The 16,886-nt window shown below is 43.1% G+C and overlaps 1 protein-coding gene across 2 annotated transcripts in view; it reads right to left on the bottom strand.

Annotated features, from left to right (window-relative positions):
• LOC106607654 (uridine diphosphate glucose pyrophosphatase NUDT14) overlaps positions 1-1,950 on the bottom strand; it is a 48,225-nt gene extending 46,275 nt beyond the window's left edge. For both annotated transcript variants that reach the window (XM_045720730.1, XM_014204829.2), the window contains exon 1: positions 1,775-1,950. In XM_045720730.1, coding sequence (XP_045576686.1) covers positions 1,775-1,855 — 81 coding nt within the window. In that variant the 5' untranslated portion in view covers positions 1,856-1,950. The remainder of the gene's footprint in view (positions 1-1,774) is intronic.
• Positions 1,951-16,886: the final 14,936 nt, after the last annotated feature.

The following is a 16,886-nucleotide window of genomic DNA, read 5'->3' as shown; positions in this document are numbered from 1 at the left end:
CCTACTTTTTTATTGGGCTTAAATTACTGTAAATATGTATTCTGTACTGCCTAATTTGCATAATATTGCATTTTTATTTAATAAATTGTACTTTCATTTGAAATGTAATTACAATATGACCACCCTATCTTGAGATATTGGACAAAACATGTTGAATTAAAAAATCCAGACAGGTGATGGTGAAATTATTGACTAGGATTAACATTGACCTTGTCCGCAACCTTGTGGATCTTTTCAGATAACTTGAAAATAAGATCTCAGCAATGGCAAGTCCTATCTTCATGAAATAAAAAAAGGGTTGTGTTCATGAGATGCTTCTCTATAACAATACAAAGTATAACACCAGAACCAAAGTTAAATTTTGTCCTTTAACACCCTACTTAAAATATCAAGTCTCTGCTATAACACAACGGATGGGGAAGAAATGCTATACCAATAGGGCTCAACAGTGGTCATTCAGCCTATGACTCAAACACCTAAAGAGCAACAATGGGCCAAAGAAGCAGAACACTTCCACACTCAATGACAGGAAGCGTTAGGCCAGGACCACAAGCCCAGATGGGGAGAACATTTGGGACGGAAATATCTACAGGTGCCCTCCTGCCAAAACAGTGCCTAATGCCCTTCATGAAATCCACAGATGGAGAAATGTCATTATCTCAGGAAAGGTTGAGTGAATGTGATGAAACGTTGCCCACCCCAAAGGGTCTCACTGTCAAAGAAATCACAGCAGAACAATAACACATTTCTTGAAGGAAAGTGTCAAAGGAGGCAATAGGCCAGCCTCGAGAAGCCTACATGTATGTCATTGATTGACCTGAGCATAGCTTTTGATCCAGAAAGTGGTAACAGCATAATTCAAGAATGGCAACGACCACAAAATCTTGTTCCAATTGTGTTATTATAAGTAGCCAAATATGCATAGCCTAATTGCCTGTGACCAGAACTATTTCTTAATCAACAAACATACAATCAACCATAAAAGTACAGTCATTTTGAACATCACATTGCTAGTGGCAATTAGTTCAAGTGTATCCATCTTCCAAACAAATAGCTACTGTACGTACCCTAAGAGGACAGTTACTAGTGGAATCAATATAGCTAACTAGAAAGCTATCCTAACATTAATTTTATCTCCCGAGGGAATTTAGGCTGCCCTTTAGATTAAATACTCAGGTAGATGAACAAGATGATTTGTGGGCCATAAAATACTGGTGGGTTCTATACATAAGTGGACTTGTGTGGGTTCCCTAGATATATTAAAATATATCACTGAAAGTAAAATGGGTTTGCAAGCTCAGCACAGCACCAAATGCTCGACATCCGACCTCATAAAATCACTACCAAACTAGCAAGGCCATCTCTAACGCTCAACTTGCAACAACAACCACAGGGGAAATTTAGATATTGTAGCTAGGCATCAGGTTGTACATTTCCAACAAGCTAGCCAGTTACTTAGCTAGGTTGCTAGTTAGCTAACGTTAATGTAAAGCATGTGCTCATGAGACAGCAACTAATATGTTACCTACTTGCTTGAATATCTACATTTTATGCTAAGAGAAAATATTTGGTGGCAGTGGTGAAGCAACGTTAAGATAGCTAAGTCGATAAGTATCACTGAAATATGGTGTACTGTATTTTTATGAAGGTTATGCCGTTGATGCTGCACAATAAAGCAATGGGGAAATGAATGGGGGTTGGGCTACTAGCAATAGAAATTAATGTGTCCGGAATTCAAACTAGATACAACGCGAGTGAGCTATTTTTAACTCACCTGGCTATAGTGCACCCTGAATGGTTTCAGATAATTGGAGTTGGTGCACGGAACGACCTGGATATCATTTATCTGCTCCATAGTTCAGACTGCTAGCTTTCCACCGGTGCTTATCTCACGTCAGATAGCACAAACCACATGTCGTAGTGGAGAATGAGACAAATACCTACGGTTCCCTAGTAAGGACAAAATAGACTGGTTTTAAATTGGAAGTCTTCTTATTCTTCTTCCATGAGGTTTAACGGCGGTTGGCATCCAATTTGTTGCATTACCGCCACCAACTAGACTTTGTTTGAAAAATTAAAATGTACTAAATAAATACCCTAGCATCTAACACTACACTCACTAATTTCTAAATCATATCAAATAAAATTAACACCACCCTAATAAAATGTATTTATTCCTACCTCATGCCATCATCCCTAAAGGATGGGACATCACCACTTAACACACACTGTAACTCTTCTGATGTCAAGTCTTGCACACCCAAATACCTCTTTGCCGCTGCCACCACAACCTCAATTTTCTGCGACTTCCGTTCCATCCCTGCAGTACAGCTGATAACCATTTCTATAAATGCAAAAAATCCAATCTTACTGAAACGTATATCACTTTTTGGCCTAGCCCGCTGTACTGGTATATCTCTACTACTCTCACCACTCCTCCCCCTTAACCCAACTTCCTCTACTTTCTTCACTAACTCAGCACATGACAACTTCTGCACTACTCTGACCCTGGAAACCTCACCTGCCACTCTTGCACGGGACATTTCTGATCCCAGCTCCATGGGCACCCCACAATTAACACATTTCACTACTTGCCCCAATAGTACACATTCCTTTGTCTCATTCCTTTCTGCACATTTCTCACACCTTGGACCCTCCCTCCTACACACTGCTGCCACATGCCCGTAAGCTTGACACCTGTAACATCGTAATGTATTCGGCATATACGCTCGTACAAGTTAACTTAAATATTCGAACTTCACTTTGTCAAGCAAAGACTCAACTTCAAATCTCAAAAGAACAGAAAATGACTCTTCTGTTTCCCCACTCTCGCCACCCTGTTTGCGTCGCATCAAACGACGAGCATCACATACACAGGGAATCTTTCCCCTCAGCTGGTCAACTTTTCTATTTACTGCTACCCCAGTTATCACTCCTTTCATTGGTGCCCTTTTCTTGAGAACGAAACAATTCACTTTTCTTGCCTCCATTCGTTTTACTTCGAGCTCCCTCTGACCAACAGAAACACAAACAATTATCACTAGACCACTTCTGGTTACCCTCACCGATTCCACATTACCCAACTCTTTTTTCACCGACCGTGAAACCACAATTCAGACTTGCAGACTTGTTTACGCTGCTGTGCGTTTTTGTTGCCGATCTTACTTTGATACCTGACGGTTTTTTACTTTTTCATTGCCGTATATTTTTACTTTTTCCCTCACTCAACTTTTTTCATTCAACTTTTTCACCCCGGAGGTTTTATCTGGACATGGTTCGTCAGGACTTCAAACAGCCGAAGCTAAGTAACATTAACATGATGCCTTCTAATTGCAGTCGTTGTACTTATAATATACAGGAGAACGATCGCCTTACGGCAAGGATAGCTGTGCTGCAAGCCCAGCTTCAGACGCGATCGTTAGGCAAGGGTAATTTCAGTGTAGGAAAGGATGAAACAGCGTCTGTGCCACCAGTAAGTACAGATAGTAACGTTAGTATAAACCCCCTCGCACGGTCCCCGCAGCCGGACATCTTTCTCATGGCTTCTGGAGGGAAACGCTGTAGGAATGCTCAACCGGTGTCGCTTATTCAGCCGACAGAAACTTTCAACCGGTTCTCCCCATTAAGCGAGTCGGAGGCCGAGACTTCTCTGGTCTCTACTCCTCCCGTTGTGGGGTCTGAGACGCCGACGGCTCCCACCATTAGCTCTGACAAATTGAAAACCCTAGTCATTGGCGACTCCATTACCCGCAGTATTAGACTTAAAACTAATCATCCAGCGATCATACACTGTTTACCAGGGGGCAGGGCTACCGACGTTAAGGCTAATCTAAAGACGGTGCTGGCTAAAGCTAAAACTGGCGAGTGTAGAGAGTATAGAGATATTGTTATCCACGTCGGCACCAACGATGTTAGGATGAAACAGTCAGAGGTCACCAAGCGCAACATAGCTTCAGCGTGTAAATCAGCTAGAAAGATGTGTCGGCATCGATTAATTGTCTCTGGCCCCCTCCCAGTTAGGGGGAGTGATGAGCTCTACAGCAGAGTCTCACAACTCAATCGCTGGTTGAAAACTGTTTTCTGCCCCTCCCAAAAGATAGAATTTGTAGATAATTGGCCCTCTTTCTGGGACTCACCCACAAACAGGACCAAGCCTGGCCTGTTGAGGAGTGACGGACTCCATCCTAGCTGGAGGGGTGCTCTCATCTTATCTACGAACATAGACAGGGCTCTAACTCCTCTAGCTCCACAATGAAATAGGGTGCAGGCCAGGCAGCAGGCTGTTAGCCAGCCTGCCAGCTTAGTGGAGTCTGCCACTAGCACAGTCAGCGTAGTCAGCTCAGCTTTCCCCATTGAGACCGTGTCTGTGCCTCGATCTAGGTTGGGCAAAATTAAAAATGGCGGTGTTCGCTTTAGCAATCTCACTAGTATAAAGACCTCCTCCATTCCTGCCATTATTGAAAGAGATTGTGATACCTCACATCTCAAAATTGGGTTACTTAATGTTAGATCCCTCACTTCCAAGGCAGTTATAGTCAATGAACTAATCACTGATAATAATCTTGATGTGATTGGCCTGACTGAAACATGGCTTAAGCCTGATGAATTTACTGTGTTAAATGAGGCCTCACCCCCAGGTTACATTAGTGACCATACCCCCGTGCATCCGGCAAAGGCGGAGGTGTTGCTAACATTTACGATAGCAAATTTCAATTTACAAAAAAAAAACAACAATGACGTTTTTCGTCTTTTGAGCTTCTAGTCATGAAATCTATGCAGCCTACTCACTCACTTTTTATAGCTACTGTTTATAGGCCTCCTGGGCCATATGCAGTGTTCCTCACTGAGTTCCCTGAATTCCTATCGGATCTTGTAGTCATAGCAGATAATATTCTAATTTTTGGTGACTTTAACATTCACGTGGAAAAGTCCACAGACCCACTCCAAAAGGCTTTCGGAGCCATCATCGACTCAGTGGGTTTTGTCCAACATGTCTCTGGACCTACTCACTGCCACAGTCATACTCTGGACCTAGTTTTGTCCCATGGAATAAATGTTGTGGATCTAAATGTTTTTCCTCATAATCCTGGACTATCGGACCACCATTTTATTACGTTTGCAATTGCAACAAATAATCTGCTCAGACCCCAACCAAGGAGCATTAAAAGTCGTGCTATAAATTCTCAGACAACCCAAAGATTCCTTGATGCCCTTCCAGACTGCCTCTGCCTACCCAAGGACGTCAGAGGACAAAAATCAGTTAACCACCTAACCGAGGAACTCAATTTAACCTTGCGAAATACCCTAGATGCAGTTGCACCCCTAAAAACTAAAAACATCTGTCATAAGAAACTAGCTCCCTGGTATACAGAAAATACACGAGCTCTGAAGCAAGCTTCCAGAAAATTGGAACGGAAATGGCGCCACACCAAACTGGAAGTCTTCCGACTAGCTTGGAAAGACAGTACCGTGCAGTATCGAAGAGCCCTTACTGCTGCTCGATCATCCTATTTTTCCAACTTAATTGAGGAAAATAAGAACAATCCGAAATTTATTTTTGATACTGTCGCAAAGCTAACTAAAAAGCAGCCTTCGCAAATGGAGGATGGCTTTCACTTCAGCAGTAATAAATTTATGAACTTCTTTGAGGAAAAGATCATGATCATTAGAAAGCAAATTACAGACTCCTCTTTAAATCTGGGTATTCCTCCAAAGCTCCATTGTCCTGAGTCTGCACAACTCTGCCAGGACCTAGGATCAAGGGAGATACTAAAGTGTTTTAGTACTATATCTCTTGACGCAATGATGAAAATAATCATGGCCTCCAAACCCTCAAGCTGCATACTGGACCCTATTCCAACTAAACTACTGAAAGAGCTGCTTCCTGTGCTTGGCCCTCCTATGTTGAACATAATAAACGGCTCTCTATCCACCGGATGTGTACCAAGCTCACTAAAAGTGGCAGTAATAAAGCCTCTCTTGAAAAAGCCGAATCTTGATCCAGAAATTATAAAAAACTATCGGCCTATATCGAATCTTCCATTCCTCTCCAAAATTTTAGAAAAAGCTGTTGCACAGCAACTGACTGCCTTCCTGAAGACAAACAATGTATACGAAACGCTTCAGTCTGGTTTTAGACCCCATCATAGCACTGAGACTGCACTTGTGAAGGTGGTAAATGACCTTTTAATGACGTCAGACCGAGGCTCTGCATCTGTCCTCGTGCTCCTAGATCTTAGTGCCGCTTTTGATACCATCGATCACCACATTCTTTTGGAGAGATTGGAAACCCAAATTGGTCTACATGGACAAGTTCTGGCCTGGTTTAGATCTTATCTGTCGGAAAGATATCAGTTTGTCTCTGTGAATGGTTTGTCCTCTGACAAATCAATTGTAAATTTCGGTGTTCCTCAAGGTTCCGTTTTAGGACCGCTATTGTTTTCACTATATATTTTACCTCTTGGGGATGTCATTCGAAAACATAATGTTAAATTTCACTGCTATGCGGACGACACACAGCTGTACATTTCAATGAAACATGGTGAAGCCCCAAAATTGCCCTCGCTAGAAGCCTGTGTTTCAGACATAAAGAAGTGGATGGCTGCAAACTTTCTACTTTTAAACTCGGACAAAACAGAGATGCTTGTTCTAGGTCCCAAGAAACAAAGAGATCTTCTGTTGAATCTGACAATTAATCTGGATGGTTGTACAGTCGTCTCAAATAAAACTGTGAAGGACCTCGGCGTTACTCTGGACCCTGATCTCTCTTTTGAAGAACATATCAAGACTGTTTCAAGGACAGCTTTTTTCCATCTACGTAACATTGCAAAAATCTGAAATTTTCTGTCCAAAAATGACGCAGAAAAATTAATCCATGCTTTTGTTACTTCTAGGCTGGACTACTGCAATGCTCTACTTTCCGGCTACCCGGATAAAGCACTAAATAAACTTCAGTTAGTGCTAAATACGGCTGCTAGAATCCTGACTAGAACCAAAAAATTTGATCATATTACTCCAGTGTTAGCCTCCCTACACTGGCTTCCTGTTAAGGCAAGGGCTGATTTCAAGGTTTTACTGCTAACCTACAAAGCATTACATGGGCTTGCTCCTACCTATCTTTCCGATTTGGTCCTGCCGTACATACCTACACGTACGCTACGGTCACAAGACGCAGGCCTCCTAATTGTCCCTAGAATTTCTAAGCAAACGGCTGGAGGTAGGGCTTTCTCCTATAGAGCTCCATTTTTATGGAATGGTCTGCCTACCAATGTGAGAGACGCAGACTCAGTCTCAACCTTTAAGTCTTTACTGAAGACTTATCTCTTCAGTAGGTCCTATGATTAAGTATAGTCTGGCCCAGGAGTGTGAAGGTGAACGGAAAGGCTGGAGCAACGAACCGCCCTTGCTGTCTCTGCCTTGCCGGTTCCCCTCTTTCCACTGGGATTCTCTGCCTCTAACCCTTTTACAGAGGATGAGTCACTGGCCTACTGGTGTTCTTCCATGCCGTCCATGGGAGGGGTGCGTCACTTGAGTGGGTTGAGTCACTGACGTGGTCTTCCTGTCTGGGTTGGCGCCCCCCCTAGGGTTGTGCCGTGGCGGAGATCGTTGTGGGCTATACTCGGCCTTGTCTTAGGACGGTAAGTTGGTGGTTGGAGACATCCCTCTAGTGGTGTGGGGGCTGTGCTTTGGCAAAGTGGGTGGGGTTATATCCTGCCTGTTTGGCCCTGTCCGGGGGTATCATCGGATGGGGCCACAGTGTCTTCTGATCCCTCCTGTCTCAGCCTCCAGTATTTATGCTGCAGTAGTTTATGTGTCGGGGGGCTAGGGTCAGTCTGTTACATCTGGAGTATTTCTCTTGTCTTATCCGGTGTCCTGTGTGTATTTAAATATGCTCTCTCTAATTCTCTCTTTCTCTCTTTCTGTCTTTCTCTCGGAGGACCTGAGCCCTAGGACCATGCCTCAGGACTACCTGGTATGATGACTCCTTGCTGTCCCCAGTCCACCTGGCCGTGCTGCTGCTCCAGTTTCATCTGTTCTGCCTGCGGCTATGGAACCCTGACCTGTTCACCGGACGTGCTTGTTGCACCCTCGACAACTACTATGATTATTATTATTTGACCATGCTGGTCATTTATGAACATTTTAACATTTTAACATTTTGACCATGTTCTGTTATAATATCCACCCTGCACAGCCAGAAGAGGACTGGCCACCCCTCATAGCCTGGTTCCTCTCTAGGTTTCTTCCTAGGTTTTTGGCCTTTCTAGGGAGTTTTTCCTAGGGAGTTTTTCCTAGCCACCGTGCTTCTTTCACATGCTTTGCTTGCTGTTTGGGGTTTTAGGCTGGGTTTCTGTACAGCACTTTGAGAATATCAGCTGATGTACGAAGGGCTATATAAAAATAAATTTGATTTGATTTTGATTTGAAATGGATCAGCCAAAAGGAAAGAGTCAACTTTTTCCATAAACTTCACTCCTATTTTCACAGACTCATCTTTTTCCTGATCCTCGGTTCATACCTCGGTCTCCGATATCTATACCACACCTACCACCTCCGATACTTCATCCTCATTCACTTCCATTTCTCCTCCTGTCTTCAGCTCCCTCTGCTTACACTTTCTACCATTCTTCCTTAACAAACCATATCCCTTTGTTCCACCATTTCAAATCAAATCAAAGTTTATTTGTCATGTGCGCCGAATACAACAGGTGTAGACATTACAGTGAAATGCTTACTTACAGACTCTAACCAACGGTGCAAAAAAGGTATTAGGTGAACAATAGATAAGTAAAGAAATTAAAACAACAGTAAAAAGACAGTGAAAAATAACAGTAGCGAGGCTATAACAGTAGCGAGGCTACATACAGACACTGGTTAGTCGGGCTGATTGAGGTAGTATGTACATGTAGATATGGTTAAAGTGACTATGCATATGTGATAAACAGAGAGTAGCAGTAGCGTAAAAGAGGGGTTGGCGGGTGGTAGGTTTCGGGACACAATGCAGATAGCCCGGTTAGCCAATGTGCGGGGGCACTGGTTGGTCGGGCCAATTGAGGTAGTATGTACACGAATGTATAGTTGAAGCGACTATGCATATATGATAAACAGAGAGTAGCAGCAGCGTAAAAGAGGGGTTGGGGGGGGGCACACAATGCAAATTTGATTACCTGGTCAGGAGTCTTATGGCTTGGGGGTAAAAACTGTTGAGAAGCCTTTTTGTCATAGACTTGGCACTCCGGTACTGCTTGATATGCGGTAGTAGAGAGAACAGTCTATAACTGGTGTGGCTGGGGTCTTTGACAATTTTTAGGGCCTTCCTCTGACACCACCTGGTGTAGAGGTCCTGGATGGCAGGCAGCTTAGCCCCAGTGATGTACTGGGCCGTACCAGGCAGTGATGCAACCAGTCAGGATGCTCTCGATGTCGCAGATGTAGAACCTTTTGAGGATCTCAGGACCTATGCCTAATCTTTTTAGTTTCCTGAGGGGGAATAGGCTTTGTCGTGCCCTCTTCACGAATGTCTTGGTGTGTTTGGACCATTGTAGTTTGTTGGTGATGTGGACAGCAAGGAACTTGAAGCTCTCAACCTGCTCCACTAAAGCCCTGTTTATGAGAATGGGGTCCTCATTTTCCTGTAGTCCACAATCATCTCCTTAGTCTTGGTTATGTTGAGGGATAGGTTGTTATTCTAGCACAACCCGGCCAGGTCTCTGACCTCCTCCCTATAGGCTGTCTTGTCATTGTCGGTGATCAGGCCTACCACTATTGTGTCGTCTGCAAACTTAATGATGGTGTTGGAGTTGTGCCTTGCCATGCAGTCGTGGGTGAACAGGGAGTACAGGAGGGGACTGGGCACGCACCCCTGAGGGGCTCCAGTGTTGAGGATCAGCATGGCAGATGTGTTGCTACCTACCCTCACCATCTGGGGGGCGGCCTGTCAGGAAGTCCAGACTCCAATTGCAGAGGGAGGTGTTTAGTCCCAGGATCCTTAGCTTAGTGATGAGCTTTGAGGGTACTATGGTGTTGAACGCTGAGCTGTAGTCAATGAATAGCATTCTCACATAGGTGTTCCTTTTGTCCAGGTGGGAAAGGGCACTGTGGAGTGCAATAGAGATTGCATCATCTGTGGATCTATTTGGGCGGTATGCAAATTGGAGTAGGTCTAGGGTTTCTTGGATAATGGTGTTGATGTGAGCCATTACCATCATTTCAAAGCACTTCATGGATACAGACGTGAGTGCTACGGATCTGTAGTCATTTAGGCAGGTTGCCTTCATGTTCTTGGGCACAGGGACTATGGTGGTCTGCTTGAAACAAGTTGGTATTACAGACTCAATCAGGGACATGTTGAAAATGTTAGTGAAGACACCTGCCAGTTGGTCAGCACATGCCTGGAGCACACGTCCTGGTAATACGTCTGGCCCCGCAGCCTTGTGAATGTTGACCTGTTTAAAGGTCTTACTCACGTCGGTTATGAAGAGCGTGATCACACAGTCGTCCGGAAATGCTAATACTCTCATGCATGCCTCAGTGTTGCTTGCCTCGAAGCGAGCATAGAAGTGATTTCGCTCGTCTGGTAGGCTCGTGTCACTGGGCAGCTCGCGGCTGTGCTTCCCTTTGTAGTCTGTAATAGTTTGCAAGCCCTGCCACATAAGACGAGCATCGGAAACGGTATTGTACGATTCAATCTTAGCCCTGTATTGACACTTTGTCTGTTTGATGGTTCGCCGGAGGGCATAGCAGGATTTCTTTAAAGCTTCCGGGTTAGAGTCCCGCACCTTGAAGCGGCAGCTCTACCCTTTAGCTTAGTGCGAATGTTGCCTGTAATCCATGGCTTCTGGTTGGTGTATGTACGTACAGTCACTGTGGGGACAATGTCCTCGATGCACTTATTGATAAAGCCAGTGACTGATGTGGTGTACTCTTCGATGCCATCGGAAGAATCCTGGAACATGTTCCAGTCTGTGATACAACTGACTGAGTGCAGTCTTAGTGCCAGCATCCGTCTGTGGTGGTAAATAAACAGCCACGAAAGTATAGCTGAAAACTCTCTAGGCAGGTAGTGTGGTCTGCAATATATCACAAGATACTCTACCTCAGGCGAGCAAAATCTAGAGACTTCCTTAGATTTTGTGCACCAGCTGTTGTTTACAAATATGAACAGACCACCCCCCCTCCTCTTACCCGAGTGTGCTGTTCTATCTTGCCGGTGCAGCGTATATTCTGATAGCTGAATATCCATGTCATCATTCAGCCACGATTCCGTGAAACATAAGATTTTACAGTTTTTGATGTCCCATTGGTAGGATAATCGTAATCGTACATCGTCTAATTTATTGTCCAATGATTGCACGTTGGGTTTTTTTGGAGAGAGAGACCATCCTCTTAGAATAGCAAGTATGAGATGATTTAGAAAATTAGCTCCCTGGATGCAATTCCCATGGATTCTACACGGTGTCAGCAGTCTATGTTCAAGGTTTCAGGCTTGTAACTTCAAAAACGAAGAAGAAGTGTCAGTTTTAGTACAGGGACACAGTCTTCGAAATTCGTGTTTGCGTACGCCATGAAGACAAGAACTATTGAACATACTTCTTTCTGTAATAAATATTATAGTTTGATTACATTTTAGGGTATCTGAGGAGTAAATGTTATAGCTGGGACCCTTTGGATGACAAATCAGAGGAAGATTTTCAAAAAGTAAGTGAATATTTAATGGCTATTTGTGAATTTATGAAACCTGTGCCGGTGGAAAAATATTTTTATGTGTCCTCAAACAATCGCACGGCATGCTTTCGCTGTAATAGCTACTGTAAATTGGACAGTGCAGTTAGATTAACAAGAATTTAAGCTTTCAACCGATATAAGATATATGAACTTAAATGTTTAATATCCTGTAACTGCCGTCTGAAGGAGTAGACCAAGGCGCAGCGTGGTTAGTGCTCATCATGTATTTATTTTGATCTGAACACTGAAACAAAGAAACCAATCTGGTTTTTCTGTTTCTATGTTGGAATTGTTTGGGGTTGGTCTCTAATTGGAGGCAGCTGAATCTCATTGCCTCTGATTAGAAACCATATTTATGTAGGGGTTTTCTCATTGTGTTTTGTGGGTGGTTAATTTCTGTTTTGTATTACTTACCTGACAGAACTGTTTGGCTGTCGTTATTGGTTTCTTTGTTTCAGTGTTCAGATCAAAATAAATACATGATGAGCACTAACCACGCTGCACCTTGGTCTACTCCTTCAGACGGCCGTTACAGAACCACCCACCACAAGAAGACCAAGCAGCGTGGAAAAGAGGACTGGACATGGGAGGACATCCTGGACGGCAAGGGATCCTACACGTGCATAGATCAACCCAAAAACCCCAAAACACAACAAACACCCCCTGCCACACCCTGACCAAACTATCATAACAAAATGACCCCTTACTGGTCAGGACGTGACATATCCATAATTTTTATGATTATTTATTTGAATTGCGCTCCCTCCAGTTTCACCGGAAGTTTTCCCGCTAACAGGACGCCTAGCCCTAAAAGGTTTTAAGAGGGTGTGAACGCTGAATGGGTGTAGACAAAGAAAACCTCTCCAGTAGGTGTACCAAAACATTCAAGGACCATTTTATCAAAAGTGGGTTATAAGTTTCAAAGCAGAATTACTTTCCCATTGTTCCTCAACTGCAGTGTATGATATACCATTTTCTAGCTCGGAGTCTCTACTTTTATCCAATGTAAAAAAAAACACAATTTCAGATTTTGCTACATAGGACCGAATCGAGGTGGTGGGTCACACATGTCTTTCTAAACCCGCTGCCTTCAAGACCTCCCCCTACTATTGTGAACAGTGTTCACCAAATCGTGAGACCATCAGCTGTTGTTTAAAAAAAAGATATTTAAGATGTACCTATCGAGGTACATCGACAACTACGAGAGTGAGTATTCTTAACTAGATAGCTAGCTAGCTGCAAGCTCTGTCTCTGCTTGACTAACATTTGCAATTTATCTCACTAGCTATACTTTACACATCATATTCTTATATCTCTCTATCTTAGTTATCAAACTACCCATTTGTTATTGGGTCAGTTCCCCTTGATTTTGATATTTATATGCACACATCTTTCTAAAAGGATATGTTTTATTTGTATTTCTCAGTTTCCAACAGAGGTCAGGTGACCGGAGAGATCAGAGTGAGGGCGACTTGTTACAGATCAATGAGGAAATCCGAGAAGACACACTGTTTGAGAGTAGGATGAATATAGCAAGCACAAAGCTTTATTGTTCTGGTTGTTATAAACATGTTCCTGGGGATTCACAAATGTCAAAAAATAATGGCATATTGAGGCTACTTGGAAATGTATTAGCTAGATAGTGTAGTCAACACAGTACAGTTTAACAGTCATATTATACATTATTCACTTAAGGCTTCCCAGAAACTAGTTGCAGGATTTTTTTCTTTGAGTTGTCAGTATGTTTCTATTGTTCTTGGTTTGTTGACTTACCTACATTTGAACAGCACTTTTATTGCGGAGAATAGTTTTATCCTTTCGTTATCTTCACAGATTGTGTTAAAGGATTCACTCCCTGTCATTCTGGCTTACTGCCGCTGCTCCTTTGTTGCTGGGACTACTTTGTACAACCACACAGTTGCACTGCTCTTCCAGACAGCACACTACTCACAATTTGGGATTGGTGCGGTTCCCCCGTCTATGGTTTCACTGGGAGTGAGCAGAAGTAACACAAGCCAAGAACGATGGTAAGGCTGTGTGGATGGTTATTGAAGGCTAATATGAATAATATAAATGAGTGATGTGAAAGTGCCCCTTGGTATTCCTAGCTGTGTGTGTGCACAGGCAAAACCCTGGAAGAAAACTTGGTTCAGTCTGCTTTCCAACAGACACTGGGAGATTAATTCACCTTTTAGCAGGACAATATCCTAAAACGCAAGGCCAAATCTACACTGGAGTTGGTTACTAAGATGACACAATGTTCCTGAGTGGCCTAGTTACAGTTTTGACTTAAATCGGCTTGAAAATCTATGGCAAGACTTGCAAATGGCTGTCTAGCAACGATCAACAATTAACTTGACAGAGCTTGAAGAATTTAAAAAGGAATAATGGGTAAATATTGTAAAATCCTTGTGTACAAAGCTCAGAGACTTACCCAAAAGACTCACAGCTGTAATCGCCACCAAAGGTGCTTCTACAAAGTATTTACTCAGGGGTGTGAATACTTATATGAATTAGATTTCTCTTTTTAATTTTCAATGCATCTGCAAAAATGTCTAAAAACATATTTTCACTTTGTCATTATGGGGTACTGTGAGTAGATGGGTGAGTTTTCTTTTTACAAAATATATTTAAGACATTTTTAATACTGGCTGTAACACGAAATGTGGAATATGTCAAGGGTTGAGTATACATTCTGAAGGAACAGTAAATCGGTTGCTCTGTCACAGGCCTTTACTTTCAAACCAAACTGAGAGTCTATCTAACTAGGCCCCAGTACATCACTGGGGCTAATCTTCCTGCCATCCAGGACCTCTAAACCAGGCGGTGTCAGAGGAATGCCCTAAAAATGTTCAAAGACTCCAGCCACCCTAGTCATAGACTGTTCTCTCTGCTACCGCATGGCAAGCGGTGCCAGAGCGACAAGTCTAGGTCCAAGAGGCTTCTAAAGAGCTTCTACCCCCAAGCCATAAGACTCCTGAACATCTAATCAAATGGCTACCCAGAGTATTTGCAGTGCCACCCCCCCACTGATACTCTCTGGTGTTATCATCTATGCATAGGCACTTTAATAACTCTACCTACATGTACATATTACCTCAACTAACCTCAACTAATGTGCCCCCGCACATTGACTCTGTACCGGTACCCCCCTGTGTATAGTCTCGCTATTGTTATTTTACTGCTGCTCTTTACTTGTTACTTTTATTTCTTATTCTTACTCATATTTGTTTTTTAACTGCATTGGCGCATGTGACTAATAACAATTGATTTGATTTTATCAGGATTTTTGATTACGTTTTACACAAATATTATATCTGTTTGGGCTTCTTGCGGTCAATTTGCAGTTTTTTATTATTTTTAATTATTTTCCGGCCCACTGACCATCCGCTAAAGAAAAAATCAACCCGCGTTTGAATCTAGTTGATGATCCTTGCTTTAGAATCATGCTAAACCAGTAAAGAACATGACTAGGGTTGCAAAGGGAGGGTATATTACTGGAAACTTTTGAACCTGTCAGCAAGAACCAAAGAGAGGAGACTGGCTGAGGGAGTGAGGTAAAATGTTGAGCAATTATCATAATTAGGGCTGTTGCGGTGACCATATTACCGCCACACGGGGGGTCACAAGTCATGAAGGCAGTCAAATTCCATGTGACCATTTAGTTACAGTAATTAGGCTTCTCCAAGCTCTGATGCTGCTGATGGTCATTAGTAGCCTACCAAACTTGCTAACTGCCTGGTACTCAGCACTCTATTGTCCCTCTAATCACCCTGGCATCAATGCAAATGTAATTAAAAATCGAATCAAACACTTCATGTGAGGCCATGAGCTCATGTTGTGCAACATTAGACAGTTCTTCCAATATCTTTAATATGCACCTCGGAATTGGATAAGGACGCTGCACGCTGTTGCGTCCCCAATGTGTCAATTGTAGCCTGTGGGAAAGACCAGATCACATGATGGAGAGTCGTGTGAGTGTGTGATTGAGAAGTGCTTCTGAGCAAGCAGCACTCTGGGAGAAGAGCTGCAAAAGGCATGGATTTTTTAAGGGTGCATTATTGCCACACAAAGGGGATGCTGCTGTGAAATTCGAAGCACTATCAAGTGCTTGTCAAATTGTGAATGAGAGACTGACGAAGTCCGTACAGCCTGCACAAAAAACAAAGCAGAGCTCTTGCCTTTCAAGCAACTTTTTTCAAATCATCATTAAATCATCATTAAAGTACCTATACATCCGGCGCCAATAGAGATGGCCGCCTCACTTCGCGTTCTCAGGAAACTATGCAATATTTTGTTTTTTATGTATTATTTCTTACATTGTTACCCCGGGAAATCTTAAGTTTTATCACATACAGCCGGGAGGAACTATTGGATATAAGAGCAACGTCAACTTACCAACATTACGACCAGGAATACGACTTTAAAAGCGGATCCTCTGTTTGGACCACCACCCAGGACAATGGATCGGATCCTAGCCGGCGACCCAAAACAACGGCGCCACAGGAGGGGCAGAAGAAGCGGTCTTCTGGTCAGGCTCCATAGACGGGCACATCGCGCACCACTCCAGTCTCTTGACAACAAGGTAGACAAAATCCGAGCAAGGGTTGCCTTCCAGAGAGACATCAGAGATTGTAACATTCTTTGTTTCACGGAAACATGGCTCACTCGAGACATGCTATCTGAGTCGGTACAGCTACCTGATTTCTTCACGCATTGCGCCGACAGAAACAAAAATCTCTCTGGTAAGAAGAAGGGCGGGGGGCTATGCCTTATGATTAACGAGACGTGGTGTGATCATAACAACATACAGGAACTTTTGTTCACCTGACCTAGAATTCCTTACAATCAAATGTCGAGCGCATTATCTACCAAGAGAATTCTCTTCGATTATAATCACAGCCGTATATATATCCCCCCCAAGCAGACACATCGATGGCCCTGAATGAACTTCATTGTCACGTCCTGGCCAGTATAAGGGTTAATTGTCATTTTAGTTTGGTCAGGACGTGGCAGAGGGTATTTGTTTTATGTGGTTCAGGGTGGTGTGTTAGTTAGGAGGGCGTTTGATTTATTATTCCAGGGTTTTTGGGCACTGTTCCTTGTTTACGTATTTCTATGTTGATCTAGTTAGTTGTATGTCTATGTTTGGTTAATTGGGG

This window comes from Salmo salar, chromosome ssa06, assembly GCF_905237065.1.
Source record: "Salmo salar chromosome ssa06, Ssal_v3.1, whole genome shotgun sequence".
Classification (NCBI taxonomy): domain Eukaryota; kingdom Metazoa; phylum Chordata; class Actinopteri; order Salmoniformes; family Salmonidae; genus Salmo; species Salmo salar.
Note: the sequence above shows the minus strand (reverse complement) of the source record. Positions and strands in the feature narration are given on the sequence as shown.